The sequence below is a fragment of the Phaethon aethereus genome (assembly GCF_964289735.1).
Source record: "Phaethon aethereus genome assembly, chromosome: 1".
NCBI classification, from domain to species: Eukaryota; Metazoa; Chordata; class Aves; order Phaethontiformes; family Phaethontidae; genus Phaethon; species Phaethon aethereus.
The window spans coordinates 109,810,332-109,830,151 of NC_138575.1; the positions used below are offsets into that span (position 1 = coordinate 109,810,332).

At 41.0% G+C, this 19,820-nt stretch overlaps 1 protein-coding gene across 1 annotated transcript in view; it reads right to left on the bottom strand.

Annotated features, from left to right (window-relative positions):
* Positions 1-17,333, bottom strand: part of SAMSN1 (SAM domain, SH3 domain and nuclear localization signals 1) — a gene marked incomplete at both ends in the record, with an annotated part of 35,098 nt that extends 17,765 nt beyond the window's left edge. The window contains one exon of the mRNA XM_082001187.1: positions 17,277-17,333. Coding sequence (XP_081857313.1) covers positions 17,277-17,333 — 57 coding nt within the window. The remainder of the gene's footprint in view (positions 1-17,276) is intronic.
* Positions 17,334-19,820: the final 2,487 nt, after the last annotated feature.

A 19,820-nucleotide genomic window follows, 5' to 3' on the forward strand; every position in this document is an offset into this window, starting at 1 on the left:
GAGTTACTTCTAGGTAAAGTTGCTGTCCATGAACTTAGGAAAAAAGTTGTCTCCATAAATATTGTACAAGGTATAGAGTTGGTTATGGTGGTGTAAACAGTGGCAATTTATACAGTTTACTTTCGCAGCTGGGGAGACTCTTTACAGGTCTTTACCAACAGGAATCGGCAAAGACGACTGAGGATTATGAATACATTTTGTCCAAAATGCATATGTTGTGGAGGGAGTAAGCAATGGAATAATCAGGTGGGCCCCGTGTTTTTCTTCCCAATCCTCCAATTTGAAAATCTGATTCCTAAAGGTAAATGGGTACAATTTTTCCCTTTGACACACCTTTGCTTAACATAAGAAAGGCTGCATTACCTGAGCTGTGCATTAAGAGACCATGAACGGTCTTCATTCTAATTTTCACCCTTTCTGTGTGTGGATAATTGGCATGGTAAGGTGGGAAGTGGCACAGCAGATTTTTGTGAGAGGTCACACAGAAATACCTGCCAGATATGCCCAGGCAGAGTCTGACACTGCACTGCCCATGGTGGCAAACAACTTAGAATTGGTGCTGATGACAAGTCAGAAGTCCCTTTAAGCGTGGCCCTAACAACAGCCAGAATTTGGACATTTCTCAACTCTACAGCGTCTTTAAGAGTTTGTTTTTATACCTTCACTAATACTCAAAGCTAAATCTGGAACAACTCCTTTTTTTGTAAAGTTTTTCACTCCTCCATACTAAATGAAAGTTTTTCAATGAAGTATCAGAGTTCTCGAGCAGGGCTTACACTATGCAATATCATACACTATGCAATATCATCTCAGTATATTTCCAAGTATTCAAAATCCCCTCTGGAGGAAAAAAACCCACTGAACTAAGTAGTAAACCACGAAATAAATACATCCTGAATGATTTAATAAGTGGTTTCAGGCTACCTGGCTACAGGTTTTCCTGTAGTTATTCATCCATTTACTTTGCCCACGTGATTTCAGCCAAACCTACTTCTTGCTCCCATTGCCTTTTTCCCCCCAAGCCACACAAGCCATCTTTTCATCTGCCCCCAAGGTTTCCAAAGCACCCATCGTTCCCTCTTCTCCCGGCATCTCCAGCTACCTCCTTTCACTCTCCACCTGGGAACGCCACAGCCTCAAAGCGCCCTGCGAGCTCCTGGCTCTGCTCTGCCATTACAGCTTCCCAATCTTCTCTACCAGCTAAGAGTTTTCATGAAGTAGCTTCAGAGGCAACTGAGGTAGGTCATCCTTTCGGTGAGAAAAGAGGAGGAGAAAAGGACTGGTTTAATTTAATGTCCCGTTGCCTGCTTTCATGTTGCAGACATGCTTAATGCCGGCATGAACCTGCTTCCAGCCAAGGAAGTGGTGGTCTTACCGTCTTGGTGACGGTAAGGGGAGCAGAACTGGCCCAACACCGAGTGCTGCCGGGAACAGCACCCTTGCTGCTCCCCTCCTCCAGTTCCCTACGCGGGCGGCAGGGCTGGTAATGCCACAGGAGCGCTCTCCTCTGGAAAGCTGGAAAACCAAAGACCCATTTGAGCCGAGACCTGTGCAATGATTTCAGTGGCCAGCAACCTTCTGAGTGCCGGTACGTGCCGGGACCTGTTCTGCCAGCAGCCACCAAGCTGCCGTTTGCTGCTCTGCCTCCTTACGCTCTCCTTTCCTGGCGGCGGTCAGTCCTCTGCGGGGCTCACCGGTCACACTCTGGTGCCGCAGGAGGTGGCGAGGTGGTAGTCAGGCTTTGCAAGCGTGATCGTAAGGAAGGAGTTCCATCAAAACGATACCAGCTACGTGGAGCAGACGCATACCTCCCCCGGGTGTTTCCAGCTGGGAAGGACCCCATCTTATTCTGTCCCTGCTCATAAAGCACAGGGTTACTACCCGTATTAGCTCCTTTATCTTTTACATGCAGTCACTTTTAAACTAAAAATAGTTTGCAGAGGGAAAAAGATAAGACAAAGAAGAGCAATGGGAAATCATGTGAAAATACTTTGTCTAAAAGACTCCATTTGAGAAGAAGAAAATCAGCATCCCCTGGAACACAGCTGAAACTACAGTCTCCTTGCTGCTTCATTTCCCTGGTTTCCCACACTTACTTTTTAACCAGCTCCATCCGCTAAAAAAAAGATTAAAAAAAAAATAATAATAATGTGGACATAGCAGTGGGAGAGGCCTGAGCAACTGCCAGATGGAAGAGGAATGTGTACCCACACTTTGGGTCCGTGTTCTAACCACTGCAGCTTAAGAGAAAAAGAAATAACATAATTTTTTCACTATTTCTGAGCACATCCAACCTGAAAAATATTTCCAGCCAAAGGTTATTTGAAGAAGCTGACCCAGATTTGTGAATATTTTTGGACAAGTAAAATGACATTTATTATTCACTGAGGGGAGAAAAAAAAAGAAAAGAAAAAATCACACAGCTCTCCTCTTAATTGATTGTAATCTCTCAGAAAATCTCTGTTGGCTGAACATTGTGGTTTATTTGTTTGTTTTTACCCTGTGAAATTGAAAAGGACAATTTGGATTGTACACTTTAATTTTATCTAAAATTCCCATAAAGAACTTTGCTATTAAGTAGATGAACAATCTCCTGTGACAAGGGGTTAGCTCAATAGTATGATATAAAAACACAGCCCCAAGGATTATGGTTCTATTAGACAGGATTAACACCTTTCACTGGCTTGTCAACCCAACCAAATGTGCCCTGCAGCATGGAGCGGGAGGGATAGAAAGAGGGAGGCTGGGATTCACAGCAATATTGGGAAAGTATAAAATAGTCTCACACAATGATCTCTAAACATACAGTGACCTTTCTGTTGCATTCAATCACTTCCAGATGTCTAGTAGGAATAACTGTATATTAAAGTGCAGATGTGCTGCAAATACTTTAAAAGGAACAAGAGGAAAAACACTATTTATTGTTGGTCTTACTTATAAACACCTTGAGGCAAATCAGTTACTCTTTTTCGACCCTTGCAACAACCTTATATCCTACATGTGCAGAAGCCTTGGGCTATTTTGTAGTGTACTTCAGTATTGCTGCATCCCTATTAAATATTAATAAGGGTTACAGGATGAGTTCTACTATTCTAGATAATGGTCTTGTTGCACTGAAGAGCACTAAATAGGGCTGCTTCAGCAATTCTCTATACTAAATTTTTCCATTAAGTAATCAATAGCTACCACCTTTTAAAAATGTATTCAACCCCATTATACTGATAACAAAAAGCAGATTTAGGAGCTCTGGGCTGCAAAGGGAACAGGACTATTACTTTCAATAGTGTCAGTCACTGCATTAGTGTCAGGGAACACCTACTTTGTGAAGATACAGACAGACCTTATTTCCAGGAGAAGGGAAGCTTTTAAAGTAAATGCGAAGCTACTAGGAGAAAAAATGCTATTGACTTTTGATACCAGGATTCAGCATCCTATAAAATTAAGTGATTTTTCTGGCTGGATTCATGCAAGAGCTACCAATGGATACGTTAAGCAAATATGAAATTGCTCAGTAAAATCTAATGCGAGCATGGGCAGGGGAGAAACAGTTTTATTTTCCCACACAAGGACTGATCAAATATTTTCTACAAATCAATGCATTAACTTTTATCCCTTCCCCTTTGGTATACCAAATTAGCTTAATAAAAAATATCAAAGATATTATTCAGTATTTTAAATCCTTCTTCCATCTTTTCCTATATCCTCAATTCCTTGAATTCCTGAACTTTAAATAATCATTTTAAAGGGGTAAGTGCTATGTAATTGCTGTTTATTTTAATTTGGACAGTCTGCAGTTGGTGATCTAGTTTGTAAATAGCCTGTAATTTTAACCAGAAAATGGTATGGTAGAAAAAAGAAAAACAACAACGAGAAGAGGTTCTGCAATCCGTGCCTTTCTGTTATAAAACATCCTTCCCGTGTAGGGCGTATCATAGGAGAAGCCAGTTAGTTCTTATGATAAACTAGTCAGAGCTTCTCCATGTCTACAGACGACCTTTGAGCAAAAACTGACAGCAGTTATCCTGCTAAATAATCATTATGGGTGATATTCATCTCATATTTTCCTTTGGACAATTCACACTTCTCAGAGATCTGGTTCCCTGCTGCGAGAAATTCTGGCCCATTATGTTTTTGCTTCAAGTCCTATTCAAAAGAGCTTTTAAGTCCAGCATGACGCAATGGCTTTGTACTGACCCTCTCACACAAGTAAATCTCTTCAAATTCCTCCATGCATTTTCATTTTTAGCTTCCATTCATCCTTAGCCTACCCAGACCGTGTAAGCTGTATAGGGGCAAACGCGGTCACCGTGAGTAACAAAAAGGGAGCTCAGCGTGTTGCCCAATTTCCTCCCTGCCACAGACACTTGTATTCTTCCCTCTCTGCTCAGAAGAAGCCACAGCAGCTCCCAAGAGGGAGCTTGTGCGTGCTGCTTTGATCGATGGAGATGAGTGGAGCTCAGGATTTGTATTCTTGTATTCTCTGATGCTCCTGGTCCCTTCAGAAGGGGGAGACTACTTTGAGAATGAAATTAAGAGTTACCAAAATAGGAATGACTATTTCCACTCTGCTAGCTTATCTTCTGGCATAGGGATCAAATCAAAGAAATTGTCTGCTACTTTCCCAGAAGGCAAGATATCAATTTTTAGATTTTGGGGTGTTCTGTGAAAAAAAAAAAACAACAACAAAACCCCCTTAATTTCTGTATAAAGAATGAGAATTTGCATACAAGATTCCATAAGTCTCCAAAGGGCAACAGAGAAGCAAAAAAAGAGAAGACATCGTGACCTCCCTATCTCAGAGATTTTTTCCTATTTACACATTAGTTACACATATAGAACTTCTGACCACTAACCAGGCTATTAATATAACTTTATAGTGCACATGAAACATGGCCTAAACTTTGTACTTCACCAGTCAAAAGCAATAAAAAAGATACAGCTTGTTCTTCCTAACTCAAATAGGGCAATCTACTGAAATGGCATTTTTAACCGGCTTAAAAATGACTCTGTAAAGGACTGATGGTTATCGCGGTCTGGTATTCAGTAACTGCATGGAGGTGGGGAGGCAGGTAGAGCAAAGTGGTCTTTCTCCAAAGCTGCCATCATGAAGCGTTAGAGGGAACACCCTAATTCTAATGACAGAAAATGACCAGAAAAGGAAAGCTGTACAAAATAGTGAGTTAATCGTACTTAACGCTCCTCCAGGTCAACAAACTTCACTCTCCAAAGTAAACACCGAGCGTCTGTTTTATCAGTACTGCTATCTGGTACCAGCCTCGGTCTCTCAAGCCTGAACCACCGCTGACATGAAGCACGTAGTTCCCGATAACCCAGCCCGCATGTCAGAGTTTCCACTAGAACCTCCGTTGTCGAGTGCTTTCAAAGGGCACCTTGCGCAGGGCGGGCACCGGCGCGGCTGAGAGCAAGGGGGAAGCTACCGTTCATGAAGTTAAACAAGGGCACGGTGGTTTGCAAGGTCTGTGAGTCTTCCTCGGGAAGAGGCGAGCCACGTAGGAAGTCTGAGCAAAAAGGCCATTTCATCTGGCAAGAAATGTGCTGTGTTGATTAAACAAGCTTGTGGGGAACTCAATAAGGAAGCAATTTAAGAAACGTCGATCTTAACGCTAAGAAAGTTTTTTGCAACTGGCTATTGCAAAATGTGCAAGGGGGGGGGATCTGACTCCTCTTCCTTTATATGCACATTGACCCTGAATTTTGAATACCATCGTTCCTGCCCTGTTGCTGCAGAGCACTCTCAGTTCCCAGTGAGAAAAGTCACTCCAAGTGCTCTTCTGGCAGTCTGTCCAATTCTGGGAGTGTGCACACAGGTATTTGCAATAATTATGTAATTAAGACTTTATTATTTATATGACATTTAATTAAAAGTGACTTTCAGTGGCACACAAAACCATGAAAAGCAAATGACTTTAAAAGAAGGTTAAGGATGTGTGACAAATTCAGAGGAGCTATGAAAATGATGTTAAGGACTCAGCATGATGCGCACTTCTACCTCCCTGCTATCCTTTTTTACCCTTCATTTACACATAGGCAGAAACATCGAGGGACAAGTCTGGAAATCCACCCTCCACAGAACCGTGACTGCAGTAGAAGGGAGTGCTGTCTTGAGTAGGCTGTTAAACACTATGTAAGCATTGCAGGCTTTGGTCTATAATCCTCAAATACCAACATCTTTTCTCTCCTGAAACCTTCTCCTTTCCAAACCAGATGAATTCACAGACGAATTCTCATGTTTTAAAAACGAATCACCTTGCTTCAATTAATTTGAATTTAATTCAATTTCCCTGCTTACTAACACAGTGCAATTTTATTAACGCTGTGTGTTATCTAGGTCCCGACCTTGCAGCTGGATTTCTCGCGCGAGAGAAATCACTCGCATGTTTGCAGAACGAAGTGAAGCCGAAAATATATACGCCCGAAGAGAAGCCGAGGAGCCTGCGGCCCCAGGGCAGCAGCGTACTGCCCCGCGGGAGGGGGGAGTCTCCGGCGCGCCACCGCCGCCGATGCTCCCCCGCCGGAGCAGGAGCGGCGATGAGGAGCCTGCCGGCCTCGTCCTGCTGGACCGCGACCGTAGGCAGAGCGGCGGGGGCAGGCACGGCATGTCCGAGGGCTTTGCTGCTCCTGGCGACAAGCCCGAGGAGCTGCCGCGGCTGCCGAACGCAGCGCGCTCGCCCGCCCGCCCCGGAGCGGCGCAGCAGCGGGTAGGCAAAAAACGCTCCTGCCTGCTGCGACGGTGTTTTGGTCAGAGCCTCTGCGACTCGACCGTTGTACCACAGCCGTACCAGATCCTTCACAGGGGTCGTTTCAATGGCAGTAAGAGCCGCCTTGTCTATCTTATGCCTCGTTCATGCATGACGTGGGAGCTAGTCCTGCTCCCAGGGAGTCACCGAGGACGAAAGGTAGCTTCTGCATTCCTTGCTAGGGAGAGGCACGTTTCCAGTGGAAGGCATTCCTTCAAATGACCTTCCAAAGGGAAACAAGATTAAAAAATAACCTCAAAGTCACGGTTAAATCTGGCTGTCCCAAAAGGTCATTTGTTTTTTCTGAAGGGTAAGCAAACTTCAGAAAACCCTTACACAAGTTTTACTGCTGTCCTGCAGTCTTACCCTTGACAACAGGTAATGACCAACAATAAGCTAATTCCAAGAAACTTGGGGGAGGGGGGAGAAAGAGAGTTTTTATTACTTTTAAATGAGTGTTTGATACATCATGTTGGTTCCCCTGATTAATGTTCACAGCAAACTCAGCCATTGGAGTTGTAATGTTTCTGCAAGCTTCCCTACAGCAAAGCTTAGCCATTAATTCAGTGGCATATGTCAGCTCAGCAGAGCAAGGTCACTCTTCTCTTTCAAGGGGAACCTTTTTAGAAATAATAAAACTGACAGAAAGTTCTTTTTTGCATGCTTTATGTCACCTGAGGTTGAGTGCTGCAGTTAATATCACAGAGCTTATAAACATTCCCATCTTCAGCAGTCTCCAACCCCATTGGGCTCTTAGAACCTCAACTTTTTTTTTTTTTTTTTTTTGCAAGTAATATAGTGACAGCTTTATGTGCAGCAGATATACAATATGTAATCCTAAATGAGTAAAAAATGAGTAAAAAATGAACAAATCTTTTCTTAGGCTCTTTAGAGGAGAAATTTTGGAAGGCACTAAGAGACTGCTGATACTGCAGTATGCATTTAGGATGTTAGTGCCTAGAGAAAAAGATGTAGGATTAAGGACTTTGTCTCCATGGATGCTTGCACCTTTGGCTAAAAGGGAGGAAATTGAAGTGCTACTGGTCCACCTTGTTTCCATTTCACTGTTAATTGATACTGCATGTTGGAAATCTGTACAGGCATGCGATGTAAAGAGAACGCAAAGTTAATTGGTCTATTTATGAAATAATTTTGAACTTTTAAGTAGATGAAGATGTGTTAGTTATCTGTTATGATAACTAATTGCGACTGGAGCTTATTTATCGGGATACAAATATTATAGAGCATGATAAACAAACTAACTAGCTGAAGAATAAGATCCACACAATAGGCCATTTTTTTCTCCCTCATTATCTCCCTTCAGACATCCAGAATACACTTGATTAATGAATCCATAGTGAGATTAGCTGAAATTGCCTTAATGGAGATGCACTGCAGTAGAGAAACAAAATTCAGTGCAGTATCTCTCATCAGTCACTGTGAATGTTAGTGTTTCATCAAATCTATATGTCCATTTATTTACATTATTTTTTTATCTTAGAAAACATGAAAAAAAAAATTTAAAAGACTGTACTCATTACACTGGGTTAACTTTTGACTCCTTTAAAATGATGACCAGTGGCACCATTGTTTTCCCATTCATGTATCCTCCCTTGTCGGAAGGCTGAGCTCCAGTGTTGGCCTATTGCCATCAACAGGCCAAAGTTATCCTTATTGTCCAGTTGAAGAAAGCACATGTGACACTTCAGCGCAGCCTTGCAGGCTTCAAAAACTGGACATGCTTGCACAACATATACCTGGAAATCGAAAATATGCTCCTTGGAAATTTGAACTCATAAAATAATTTTAATAAACTTTTGGTTTTCAACCAGTATAGAAGCTGAAAGAAGGTTTCCAGCTCAGGATTTCCTTGTGATTTAGCACTGCATAAGAATACTTCTTAGTGCAGACGTTATAATGTGTTAAATTCTGGGTATTCTTTGTAGCATAAGTTCTATAACTGCAATCCCAGGAAAAAAAATCTAGTTGTCTGAAGACAAGATATCATCCTGATTCTCTTCAGGTCACTTTTACATGAGAAAGGAATTAATACATTCAACAGCTCATTGGGGGTACTGGGCACAGCAAATGGGACTACTCTAGTATGGGCATATCAATTCTTCTCTCTCTGATTAGCTCTGTGGCAGTGAGGTTATTGCAATCACAGCTCAGTGGAAAACTATAGTTTCATCTCACGAAAAACAAACGTACCAGATTCTTGAAGTGTGTTTTCCTTCTGACACATGACAAAATTGAGACTGAGCTTTTCACCCTCCCCTGCTCCCGCAACCTCCATGAAAACGACACATAGTTGAGAGACACTCACCGATGAGATGATGCTACCGAGGCACAGACAGCAGTGAGGGCTTTGAGGTGTTCTTTGAACCCCAAATTCAAGGCCATGCTCCAAATCCTACTCAATTCTGGTCTATCACTACAAAGGGAATTGTGCAAGCTACAAGGTTTTAAGATCTTCCCATTCCTTCAGATACTAACCAAAATCCCAAACACAAAGTTTTCAAACATTTTACCACAATTACCAAGAGACATTAATCAAGCAAATATAAACTCTGTTATAGAGACAAGAAGAAAATAATGGAAACACCCAATAGACAATATCAGAAGAGCCTGGCCATGTGCTTGTGACTGGAGCTGAATGCCTGCTCTATCATCATCAGTCATTTTGTGCAACCTCTTCACAGCCTCTGAGCTGCTCATGCATCAGGGAACCATGTCCCCTTTCCAGCTCTGTGAAGCAGTTTTTGGACTTAACATCTGATCTTTAAAAAAGAGGTAGACAGACAGAAGTATAAGAAAAACAGTGCAGGTGTGGTGAGTGAAAGCAATTCGGGAATGGTAACTCTCAGCATCTGCTTCGCACAGGTGAAGGCAGCAGAGAGTCAAGCTGCATGAGCTCATTCAGCTGTCTCGGCCACTTTGTCATCTCATCTTCACACATTTGCTTTTGTCTGTGCTGTTGTTAAGGGAAGCCGATTTCTTTATCTCATGGTTGCAGCCTGTCAGTGACAAAGCTCCACCGCTGTCTCAGACTTAATGGTAGAGGGAAGACATGGAACTGCACCATAGGTTTTCCATGTTTTCTGGTTGAACAGCAGTCCTCTAGTGCTTCTCTTCTCCCTGGAGAAGCCATGAGAAACACTGCAGAAAAACCTACAGCCAACTACTCGAGTATTCCAGTAGCCTCATATCTCACTTGCCTTTCAACATACCTGAAAGAACAGCAAACCCACCACACCTTCTAAATGAGGTCAGCATGACCAAGTAGAGGAACTTATGACTTCCTACAGCTCTCAGGGAAGCAACCATTCAGCATCCCATGGAATCAAGTACAGGGGTGTGAGGTAACTTGGTTGTTCTTGTGAAGATGATAGAAGAGGTGAAAACATAAAAGGATAGGAAAGGGACTAAAACTCCATCCAGAAGACATAATTGTGCAAAGCAGTAGGTGGATCACTAGATGTTCTGCCCAGAGAAAGTGTATCAGCCTCAGTGCTGGGTGATGTTTAGAGATGACAGATCCTTTGCTATTGACATTCAGCTTACCAGAAAGATGCCAGTAGCTACTACAACTGGCACTTAAGCAGCCTGAAGACCCAGGTTTCTGCGTGTCCATAGAATAAGCCAAAGAGGTGTCGGAACAAAAGTGGCAGTACGGGATATAATATGTATAGTTAAAGAAGCAATTTCCCTGAAGCAGTTAAAAATCTCCAATATTTTCCCGGGGCTGGAATTTCAGCCTCAAGTTTGGTAAGAAGAAAAGTGAGAACATGCTCTTGGGTGCACTGTAAGTGGAATAAGATATAAAAGGTTAGAAAGGTAAGGGCAAGCAGGTGTACAGGAGAGATTTCACCTGGGGAAAAATGTAGGTGGTCATTCATCTTCCTGTGGAATATCAACACATGTACAACACACCTTCATCTGATGCACAAAACAAAGTTTTCCATTAGGATGGTTTAAAGGACATATGACTTGCTAAATATTCAGAACATATATAATCTGTAGCGTGGTGCCAAGCAGCAAATTGTCTCGCAAAAATACTGACATTGCTAGTTTGTGGAAGAGAATATAACTAACAGCTGAAGTAACTCTGCTGTCTCTGTTGCAAGCTTTCAGAAGATAAAGGTTAAGGGATATTGTGATTACAGAGGCCTAGAGGACTTTTTTTTTCCTTCTCTGAAGTGGGTATTGCCAGGGGTTTCTGCTCACATATCGAAGGGTTGATTCTTCCGGCTGAGGTGTTTGTAGCCACCCGCAAATTGCTTATACAAGCTGGCCAGAGATGGCTTTATAATGACCATAGTCTGGATCTATGCTATCACATAGATTACTAGAAAAGTGTTGAAATCTACAGAACACTGTAGGCCACATCCTCTGCCTGTCCTGCCTGTATATAGTTACTGCTTTTTTCTAGTAATGACAGATATCCTGGCGAATGTTTAATCTGGGGTGTTTTGGGTTCCCTAAAAACACAATATTGAAGTAACTCAACTGCTCTATAGAGCTAATTAAAGAATTAGAAGGCAACTAATGCTGATTTATTTCACCTTGGTAGTTGTGCTACAGTATTTGTCAGAGAGTACCATTATAAATGATGTGGTTGATAGTCCGGTTTCTAAAAACGGCTGGAGAAGGAGGTTCAGATGTACTTCTTGAAATGCTCTTGCTAGCTTAGGAAAACAAAGAAAGAACCGAACTGGATTTGTTGCTCTAAGCAAAATTAATATTAATGTGGAAATATTCCCTCGGGAAATTTGCTCTCACTTGTTTTAAAATATTCTGCTATTAAGGACTTATGCCTGGCTAGTGAAGGAAAACAAGGCCAGGGAAGAAATAATAAATTACCTGAATTTTGCGCAACATCGGTGAAAAATTAAAAGTTGCTGTAATCAAGGGAACACACAAAAGAGGCCAGGACTGGACCAAGCCACAGGTGTCACTTTTTCCTTTTTCACATGAGCTACTCAAGAGTTGTGTGAGCCCTCAACAAGCCTGTGTGTTGATCTAAGCACCAAAATGTGGAGTCTGGTCATCCTAATCAGCCTCCTGGCAAGGGGCAAGAGAGAGATGGCTGTTCTTTCTGTCACAAAACTCTGTACCCTTACTTTCTGGTGAGAAAACAAATTTCCTCAAATTTCAAGACCTTACTAGAAGAGATATGCTAACATATATGTTAAGACACAAACAACTTTCTTAAACCGCTGTTGAAAAAAAATTAAATTTGCTGATGATCAAGATGCAAGATGATAAAATAAACACAGAAAAAATACCAGAGGTAGGAGGAGCAGTAATATGATTGTAGAGCCTTCCACTCACACAAGAAAAATAACCCAAGGTTAACTCTAACCTTGTTGTAGTTTTTTATGAAGCCCGACAGGAAACATCTTCTGAAGTGTCACCTGCAATCCCCTTTTCCCCATCTACACATACATGGTTATTACAAGTATCATTTTTTCTTTCTCTGAACCCTCTCTGATAAAGGCCCACAGGTATTTCCACTATGAACCAGGTTCTTAAAACTGCTTCCCAGATGTTGTCTTCTGTTTCTGGGGAGTTCAAATGGATTTTGACAAACAGTCTTTCTTCAAGAGGCAACACAGTAAAGACCTTTAATGCCAGAACTATGTGTCATCTTTGCCTATAAGCATAAATTTGCACAGCAGGCAGGCAGTACGGTGGAAACAGCTTATCATCAACTCATCACCTCTCATCGTTGTTAGAATGAAATGCAAATGGGAATGAACATCACTTCAGTGATGGTTGTGAAAATTAGCATCTGTGACATTAGCAGTGGCTCATTTATTATGCACTCAAAATTTCAGGGGGAAAGAAAAGAACATAAAACTTGCTACTTTCAGAACTCTACCAGTCTTTACCTTTGAAATAAAATTAAAACCCTCAGCTTTCCCCACTCAAGGATAAATCCTAGTTAATATTCATTAACACTGAGCAATCTCTTCACTGCAGATCTTGTCCTACAGAGGATCTAATTACATCTTGAATTATTTTTGGTGTTTAGATTTGCTGCACCTATTTTCTATTTTCTTTTCTTTAATAAGTATTCCCCATTGGAGAGTCACAAGCCACTGTCTAAGAAAAAAGCAGCACCAAGAATCTTGCTTATAGCATCTGTCTGCACTACAGGCTCCAAACACTTAGGCAAGCAATAAACTTTACTCAGGAGGATAAATCCCACTGAAATCAATGGGATCACAGCTAATTTATTCATTTAAGTGTTTTCAGAATCAGGATCAGGCCTTCTGTGAAGAATATATAAAAAGGGGAAATCCTCAAGTATATGGCAAAAATGTGCATTGATTTCCATGGAGGCAGGGTTTAATTTAAAGCTTATGAAAAGGAAAATTATTGGTGTAAAATAGTACTAGGGAACAAAGTTGCACATTAAAATATTTCCTCCCATTGGATTTGCCACTATTTTCTCATAGCCCTGAAAATAAATAACAGTCTATCACTTAAATAAGCAAATATTGATTTAATTAGAAACTTGGAGATATTTTTGCCTAAACAAAATGCACAGGTATTGGCCCTGAATTGTCTTACACACCAGAAGCAAGCTAAGGTTCACGCATTTGGAAGCAGAGTAAGGAAACAAAAATGTCTCAAACCTTTAGCATAAGCATAGATCAACTGTCATGTAGAATAATGACACAAGACTTTCTTCGGTCAAGCCAGAAAAAATGGCACAAAGTCATCTTTGCTTCAGCTTAAAGAAAAGCCAAGAATCATCGGGCAGTTCTCAAGTTTGCTACGTCCATAGGAATTTGAGAGAGGGAGAGAAAGAAAGAGGCTCTACCAGCACATTACGTCCTGTGAAGTGGGCAAGACAATGCGGGGATGTTTTACAGATTATTTGCACCTTCCATTGTCATTTGCGCCTGGTCAAATGTGTAAACCAGTGCAAAGTGGAATGCAGAGTAGCTGCGAAATGCTTTAATGGTGTTTTATTTCTACAGTGCCAGGATATGGTGCTGCCTGAAGCATATAGAAAAGAGAAGACTAGATCCTGTCTAATTTCTTAGAAAGTTTTTTCTTACCATCTTTCTAAATCCTCTTCATACCACTCCCCAGATATACTGACGTCTGTAACGTCGTAAGGCCCAAAGAGGCCAAAATCCAGGTGATTTTAGGGGTCTTCGATTCATCCTCTAGGTCAACTGCTCTCCTTCTCCCCAGCTCTCTAAAGGCTGGTGGGACAGACTGCACAAACTCGTAGCTGAAACACATCTCGTAAAAGCACCCTTCTCCCCACTTGCCACAGTACTTTCCCACTCTGCAACGGCAGCTGCAGCAGTGCAGGAGACACACGCTCTCCCTTGCAGTGAGCTGCCACGGCTGGGCTGACTCAGCCATCGGCGTGACCACGAACCTCAGGGTTGGGCGCAAGACCTTGTTCGTTTGACCTCAACTGCCCACGAATGACGCTGCAGCTCAGAAGAGCTACACCGCATAAACCAAGCCATGTCTCGTCTGACCGAAAAGCAAGGGGGTCGGGTGAGGACGGAAAGGAAGGGCCGAGAGAGGGCTGCCTCTTGGTGGGTGCCCTGATGGGAGGTGCACAGGCTCTGTTGTGACAGAAAGTCATTTAAGGTCCTGGATAGACAGATAGGTTAGATTAGAGAGGCTTGAAATAGAGAGCTTAGCCTTCAATTGGTTTCATTTCTTCAATATTAAACAGGGTATTTTTAAGCCTTGGGACTTTTCCTTTATAGTTCAGCTATCTGGGTCCTCAGCTGATGTACAAGGTAAAAATGTACAGTTCCACAGCAGTACGTGCAGCTACAATGATAAACATTGGCAAAGGATCACAATCCCACCAGTATGTCTTTTGAAAACATTTTTCTTACATTTCTCTCCCTATTTTTTCTGGGATGACACCAGGTGTAGATATTTTTTTTTTTTTGCCTAGTAATGAATGTTTATTTATTTAGTTTACATACAAAGCATACAGTTATATATACCCATGCATATGCAAAAGCTGCCAGATATGCAAAGTCGTTATCAACATGACTGCAGCACTACAGAAATCCTGCTGTATAATGAAACAAACTTCAACACTACTATTTCATGGCAATGGAAAAGTATCAACCCTTTCACAGCAGACAGTGAGAGTTGCAAGATGCTACTTTTTGTCTATGAGCACTTAATGCATCTGCAGAAGTCCCTTAAACACCACTGCAATCAATAAAGTAAAGTAAATGCATTGCACACAGAGAATTGTCAGTTAGATACTGAAAATCTGTATTATCCCTGCATTGGTCATTGACTTGCCCACCACTATAGAGGCTTTATACAGGGACAGAGAATTGCCTTAAGAAGGTTTTTAACACCAGCTGTGCATGGTATTCCATCATCTTTATCAAAAGGCATAACTAGATGCTGATATTCTTCACATTAAAAAGGATTAAAAAGAAAATCCTGGTGAAATACTGGAATTAATGCACAGAAGTTCATCCAATTGTGATAAAAACAACTAGTCAATATGGGTAAGATTTATTTACCTAAAAAGATCTTTTTTGATGTCCTCTTTGTGGGTCTAAGGTAGCAAACCTGATTTTCACTTAATACTTGAGACCTCATGGCTTTCCCATAGGTCTTGTGTCAGCCCCGTATGGATGTGTTGGAGACCCTGGGTCATCTAGGCCACCTAGAGGCAAGGTGAGTTAGCCCAAGACAATGGCACCCTGCCCTGCAAGTATGAGGAGGTACCAAATGTTGCCTGTGCAGATCAGAGGCAGCCAGGAAATGATCTGGGGAAGTCGCTTGTGAAATCCTGTAACTTCTGTCGGGAGGTAAGGACCTGCGCCCCATGTTACCCAATTCTGTATTAAGCAACTTAAGTATTTGCGTTGCTTCCGCGGGGCATGTTTTGAAACAAGCTAAGATTTCTATTCAGTGCGACGAGGGGCTGTCTCCTCCCATTTGTGAATAGCACATTCAGCAAAAACATTCTCGTCATGGAAAGTTCACACAATTCTGCACAAAAGTGGGGCTACAGTAGGTCAAGTGTTTCATAAGGCAGAAAGACATCCTGAGCCACTTCACCAGGACCTTTCCATTTTTGTAAACATTTTATTCCTGCTTTACAGATACAGTGAATCAAATCCATGACCATGATATATATGTATATTTTTCGAGAAGCCACAATGCCAGCATTTTAATAGCATGGAGGGCATTCATGAATGAATAACTAACTGGGGGGGTGATGTCCTGGTTGTTAAGGAATGTATTATTCTGGAAGAAGAGAGTGACCAAAATTTGCTTTTGCAATTGTTTAACAGACAGGAAAACAAAAACAAAGCCTGTCCACAGAGTTTCTCGTGGTCATTTCTTGCTTAATGTATAGTGTAATTAGATATTAGTTGTACTTCTGTCCTGTCTTTAAAAAACAGTATGATGATTGAACAGAAGAAAATACATACCATACCAACTACTGAACTGTTTAAAAAAAAACATTCATATCCATGGGAAATTCAGAATTGTTTCAAATACGTGGAAAAAACGTATTAATTGTCTTTAATTGTTAATGAGTCACAGTCTAAAACTGTAAGTGCAATACACAAAAGCCAATGCTGAGTAAAACTAGAAGACATTCCTGCTGAAATAGTGTCTGCAATAATATTTAGGACCCAGAAATCACAAAGTGAGATGTATTCCCAAACAATGAGAAGATGGATCTGTAAACTGGGAGAGTGAGCTACTGAGAGCAGAGATACACTAAAAGACTTCTCTAATCTCTTATTTAAATTTTCAGCACTGATAGTTTGAGGCGGAAATGGATACTGAAGCACTCAGGTCTAGCAGTAGCCATTTGTCTTCAGGCTTACAATATACTTGCAAAGGTCATTCTGCACCCAGTCCAGGGGCTGAAAATAAATTTCTAGCATCCTTATGCATCCTGCAAAACTCTCTCTTTCTTGCAATTCCAGATTGTGGAAAGTGTCCAGTGTAGCATATTATCAATTTATTCAGCGTATTTCTTTTGGGCCGAAAGTATAATGATTCCCAGAAAAGTGAAGATGACAAACCCTGATTGCCAAGTACCCTCCCTCTCCTCCTTTGGTTATGGTGATGCAGAAGCAAATTCATTAAAATAAGGAACAAATTTAATAGCTTTTCTAATTCTTCACTCGTTCTCAAACTCTTTTGTGGGACATCGTCTGTTCATCTCTCAGATAGAAAGGGAGGGACGGGATTTTTGTGAGCCCCTCTGTTAAAAGACTGATACAGAACATATAACAATAGACAAAGTCCACTGCCAGGACTCTTTAGCATAGCTAGAGCAGCTTCACAATGATGATTCCTTAAATCGGATCATTATGTTTATAAAGTGAGTATATAGATTGCCGAGATTATACCAGTGAGGCACTTGCTAGCACATCAGAAAATCCTGAAGTTAGGATTTAAAAGGAAATCCTCCTTTTAAAAATTGTTAAGAATTCCTGTTATTATTCATTGACAATAAAAATTAAACAATCTTACCTTTGGCTTTTGACTTTTCTCCTTATCAGACACATTAGATGGTTTTCTCTTCAACATTTTTAATTCGGGTTTATCCAGCTGATGTGCAACTGCTACTGGCTCGTAACCCAACTAAGTACAACGCAGCACACTGCACAAGTGTACGTCGGTTACGTGGTTCCTCGTTCTATCAGGATGTGACTTCACGCAGCTGCTTAGCAGCATGGGAGCGAGCTGAAGCCTTCGTGTGGGGAGGGAGCGGGGAAGGAGGGGAGGAAGTGACGGGGAAAAGAACGAGAGAGGTGCACTAAGCTGCAAATGAGGAGAGGGTTCAGAGTGAGAAATGCTTTCAGACTTTACCTCCTCCTACGTCGCCATCAGGCCTCAGTAAGACTTTGGGGAACCTCAAGAAAATCGTCCTCTTTTCTGCTCTCATTTTCTCCATTCAGCCTTGTGGCACTAACTGCAGCCTTCATTTTCAACTGCTGCTGTGACTCAAATGTGAAGAAGGCGTGCTGTTTTTCAGAAGACCAAGGGATATTTTTCCCCAGGAGATGGGCACTGTGCTGTGGTACACGGTGTAGCTGGCCCCTAATGCCTCCCTTTCTCTCTCAGCCCTACAGTAATGCAATAAAAGCAACGAGACTGAAGGTCGCTGTTTGCTAGAGAAGGGAAGTTTGATAAAGCCATCTTTTTCTTCTGCATGGTGGAGTAATTTTTGCCATTCATCACAGAATTTGGACTCCCTGAAGTAGCACTTTTCAGTCCTCTGTTGTCCTTGATTTGGTGGCAAAGACACAGGGAGGAAAAGCAAGTCTAACAGAAGACTTACAACAAAGAGACAGAGGAGAATGACAAAGGTCCTTTATACTCTCTTGAAAAACAGCCCAGAGGCTAAGCGAAAGTGGAGGTATTAGGATAGCTTTGAATTTCTGCTTCATTTTGCTTGGTATTATTTGCAAAGCCAAACAAACGGAAGTCTTGAGTATCCTAAGTCAAACTTATTTGTTGTGAGTCATGAGCTTCAAAACCTGAACCCATGAAAAATTCCCAACTTTTTGCTGAAAGATGGAGGCAAATTCTCGATTTCAACCCCCAAACTTTTGGGCCACCCACAGAACTTCAATTAAATCTTAATTTAACATTACTACAAATGAAAAAGGAATCTATTTCTAAGTAAGTTGCAAGAAAAAGGTTCAACAGCAAGTGTCAAGAAAAAAAACCTCGTTAAAAATTCTTTATTTTTTCCAAAATTTTGATAATACTTTCTCAAAATTATTTGTTTCAAAATGAATTTTTTCAAACAAATCTATTCTAAGCAACATTTACTCATAAGTTTTGCATAGATAAAAGCTCTTTTAAAAAAGCAAGTCACTGTGAAGGTCCCTTGCACCAAATAAAAATTCAGAAGTCCTTGTGAATCCAAATACTCAGTGCACACACCTTTCTTTCTCTATGTCATTCTTTTAATATTAGATCTGGTTGAACTCAAATTTCAAGGAAAACTAAAACAAGAAACCATCCAAACTGAAAACCAAAAGAACTGATGGTTGAAAGCTGGTAAGAAATGCACAGATCTTATTTCTTAGAATTGCCTTTCCCAGTCCCATAAACACTTCTATCTTTTTGAAGTGTGCATGAGGAGACAATGCTAGATAGGCAGGTAGTCTCTTGGCTGAATTGCTCTCTTCTTCCTCTGTGTGATAAATACTCCAGGGACAGATAAGGCATTGCTCATCAGATGAATTCCCATTTCAGTTTGCTGTTTGGACTTCTATTTAAATGCTTAGGAAAAGTTTTGGAGGCCGCCTTGGATTCTGAGGGATGGGCAACTGAATGGACTGAGACTGATTGATGAAAGAATAATTATTATATGCTAATGGTATACCATGAGGTTTTCCTTTCCAGACATTCTAAGAACAAGGTTGGTAAGAAGAGGAGGAGGAACTGGGGTTAAGGTGCTAAAATTCTGCCAAATATAATGCAATATTATTCTCTAGGTTATTGATTGCAGTGGAGTACGTGTGAACCTCAACACATTAACCAGGATGTTTCACTTCGCATTTTAATGACAACTACACTAATCTAGAACAGTGAATTTATTATTGTTGTTATTAATAATAACATATCCAATAGAGTTATCAATAATTGTTTTATTAATAATCAATAATTATTAATAATTATGAACAGTGAGATACATGTTTCTTTTCTATATCTGATACCACCACCTGAAAAGTCCATTTCTAACTGTAAGGAGGTTTTACCATGGATATTTAATCAGCCTTAGTAATTCAGTAGGGCCATATGTTGTTATAACAGCTGGATGTATGCTTAATAGTAATTAAACCTTGTTATTTATCTACATAGATGTACATTTCAGTATATTGTTTTTCTTTTTAATCTGATCCAAATGTAAAGATTAAATCAGACTCTGATGATCATTAGACTGTGATTTCCTGTCTCAGGCCACTGTTAAAATCTTCATGATTAATAAAATGGGAACTCATCTGAAGAGTAATGTATGAGCTTCCTTTCTGTAGAATATTTATTGTTAAACAGGAAGAA